Source organism: Nestor notabilis, unplaced genomic scaffold (assembly GCF_000696875.1).
Source record: "Nestor notabilis isolate BGI_N333 unplaced genomic scaffold, ASM69687v1 scaffold25723, whole genome shotgun sequence".
NCBI classification, from domain to species: domain Eukaryota; kingdom Metazoa; phylum Chordata; class Aves; order Psittaciformes; family Psittacidae; genus Nestor; species Nestor notabilis.
This window is the reverse complement of record NW_009920934.1, coordinates 15,414-16,533: the sequence shown is the minus strand read 5'-3', so window position 1 is coordinate 16,533 and position 1,120 is coordinate 15,414. Positions and strand designations below refer to the sequence as shown.

General features: G+C 36.2%; 1 protein-coding gene across 1 annotated transcript in view; it reads left to right on the top strand.

Annotated features, from left to right (window-relative positions):
* Nucleotides 1-495: 495 nt before the first annotated feature.
* The window catches only part of LOC104402921 (glutathione S-transferase C-terminal domain-containing protein-like), a gene marked incomplete at its 5' end in the record, with an annotated part of 12,219 nt that continues 11,594 nt past the window's right edge, over nucleotides 496-1,120 (top strand). Inside the window, 2 exons of the mRNA XM_010010915.1 lie at nucleotides 496-611; nucleotides 826-870. Of these exons, the coding sequence (XP_010009217.1) occupies nucleotides 496-611; nucleotides 826-870 (161 nt within the window). The remainder of the gene's footprint in view (nucleotides 612-825; nucleotides 871-1,120) is intronic.

Sequence of the window (1,120 nt, the reverse complement as noted above, 5' to 3'; positions counted from 1 at the left end):
TTAAAATAAACAAAACTGAAAAGTGAATGAAAAGTGAAAATTGACGGGAGTAAGAGTAGAACTTTTAAAAGCAAGATGCTTAAGAATAGTGTATAGATACAGTAAATGGGAATGTATTCTGGCACCCTTACTGTGAATGTGCTTGAGCTCTGTTTCTGGGCACGATTCACAGGTTTGGAATATAATCAGGCTAGAGCTTACACTGATTTGATTACTTTATATAAAGTTTAAGTGAGTCAGTTCATAAGGATACATTAACAGCAACAACTGGAAAGTAAATCCTTAAATATGCTAAAGGTGTAGAGAAAGATCTACCAAATACCTGTGAATTTATCTTAAAGTGGATTTAGATGCCCAAGTGTTCCAAGCAGTTTTTAGTCTCAACCATAAATTTCAATTACAATGCTTTGCTATTACCCATAGCAATTACCATTTAAAATTATCAGTGTTGAGAACTGTTGATCACTACCTAGGCATTTTCTTTGTCATCCCCAGGAAAGATGTCCAAAGACCGGGCTCTAAGGAAGCAGCAGCAATTGAATAATTTGGCATCAGCAGTGGCAAAGCTTGCTAAGCCTGGAGATGTGATTGTGGATTTTTGCAGTGGAGGGGTAATGTATATTTTTGTTTACATGATGTAATTTCTTTCAGCTTTCATCTTTGCAGTTCCAGATGGTTGCTGCTGCAAAGCGAAAGGACACAAGCTGAAATTTTAGCTGCTTTCAAAGATTCTGTCCCTGGTTAGGGGATGTTTATCATGTATGAGTCAACAACAGGGGACACTGAAAAGTGACTCAGATTTTGGTTTTTGTTTTCTTTTCACAGGGCCATGTTGGAATTGTTCTTGCTCACATGATGCCATCGTGTCAGGTAAATTCTGAATAAAAAATAGAGTATGGGCTTTTGGTCTCTGGTAATCATCTTAAAAAGATGTGCAATTAGGGAGAATAAATATGAAGATACAGTTGTCTCAGCAGAGGACTTAGATTTGAAACATGCACATTTTTAGCATAATCCCAAATGTGTGCTGTGCTTTCCTGAGAAAACAAAAGTTATAGAAAAATATAAAATATTTGCAAGCTGATTGATATTGGCAAGGATTAAATGTGTTCCATAGCTG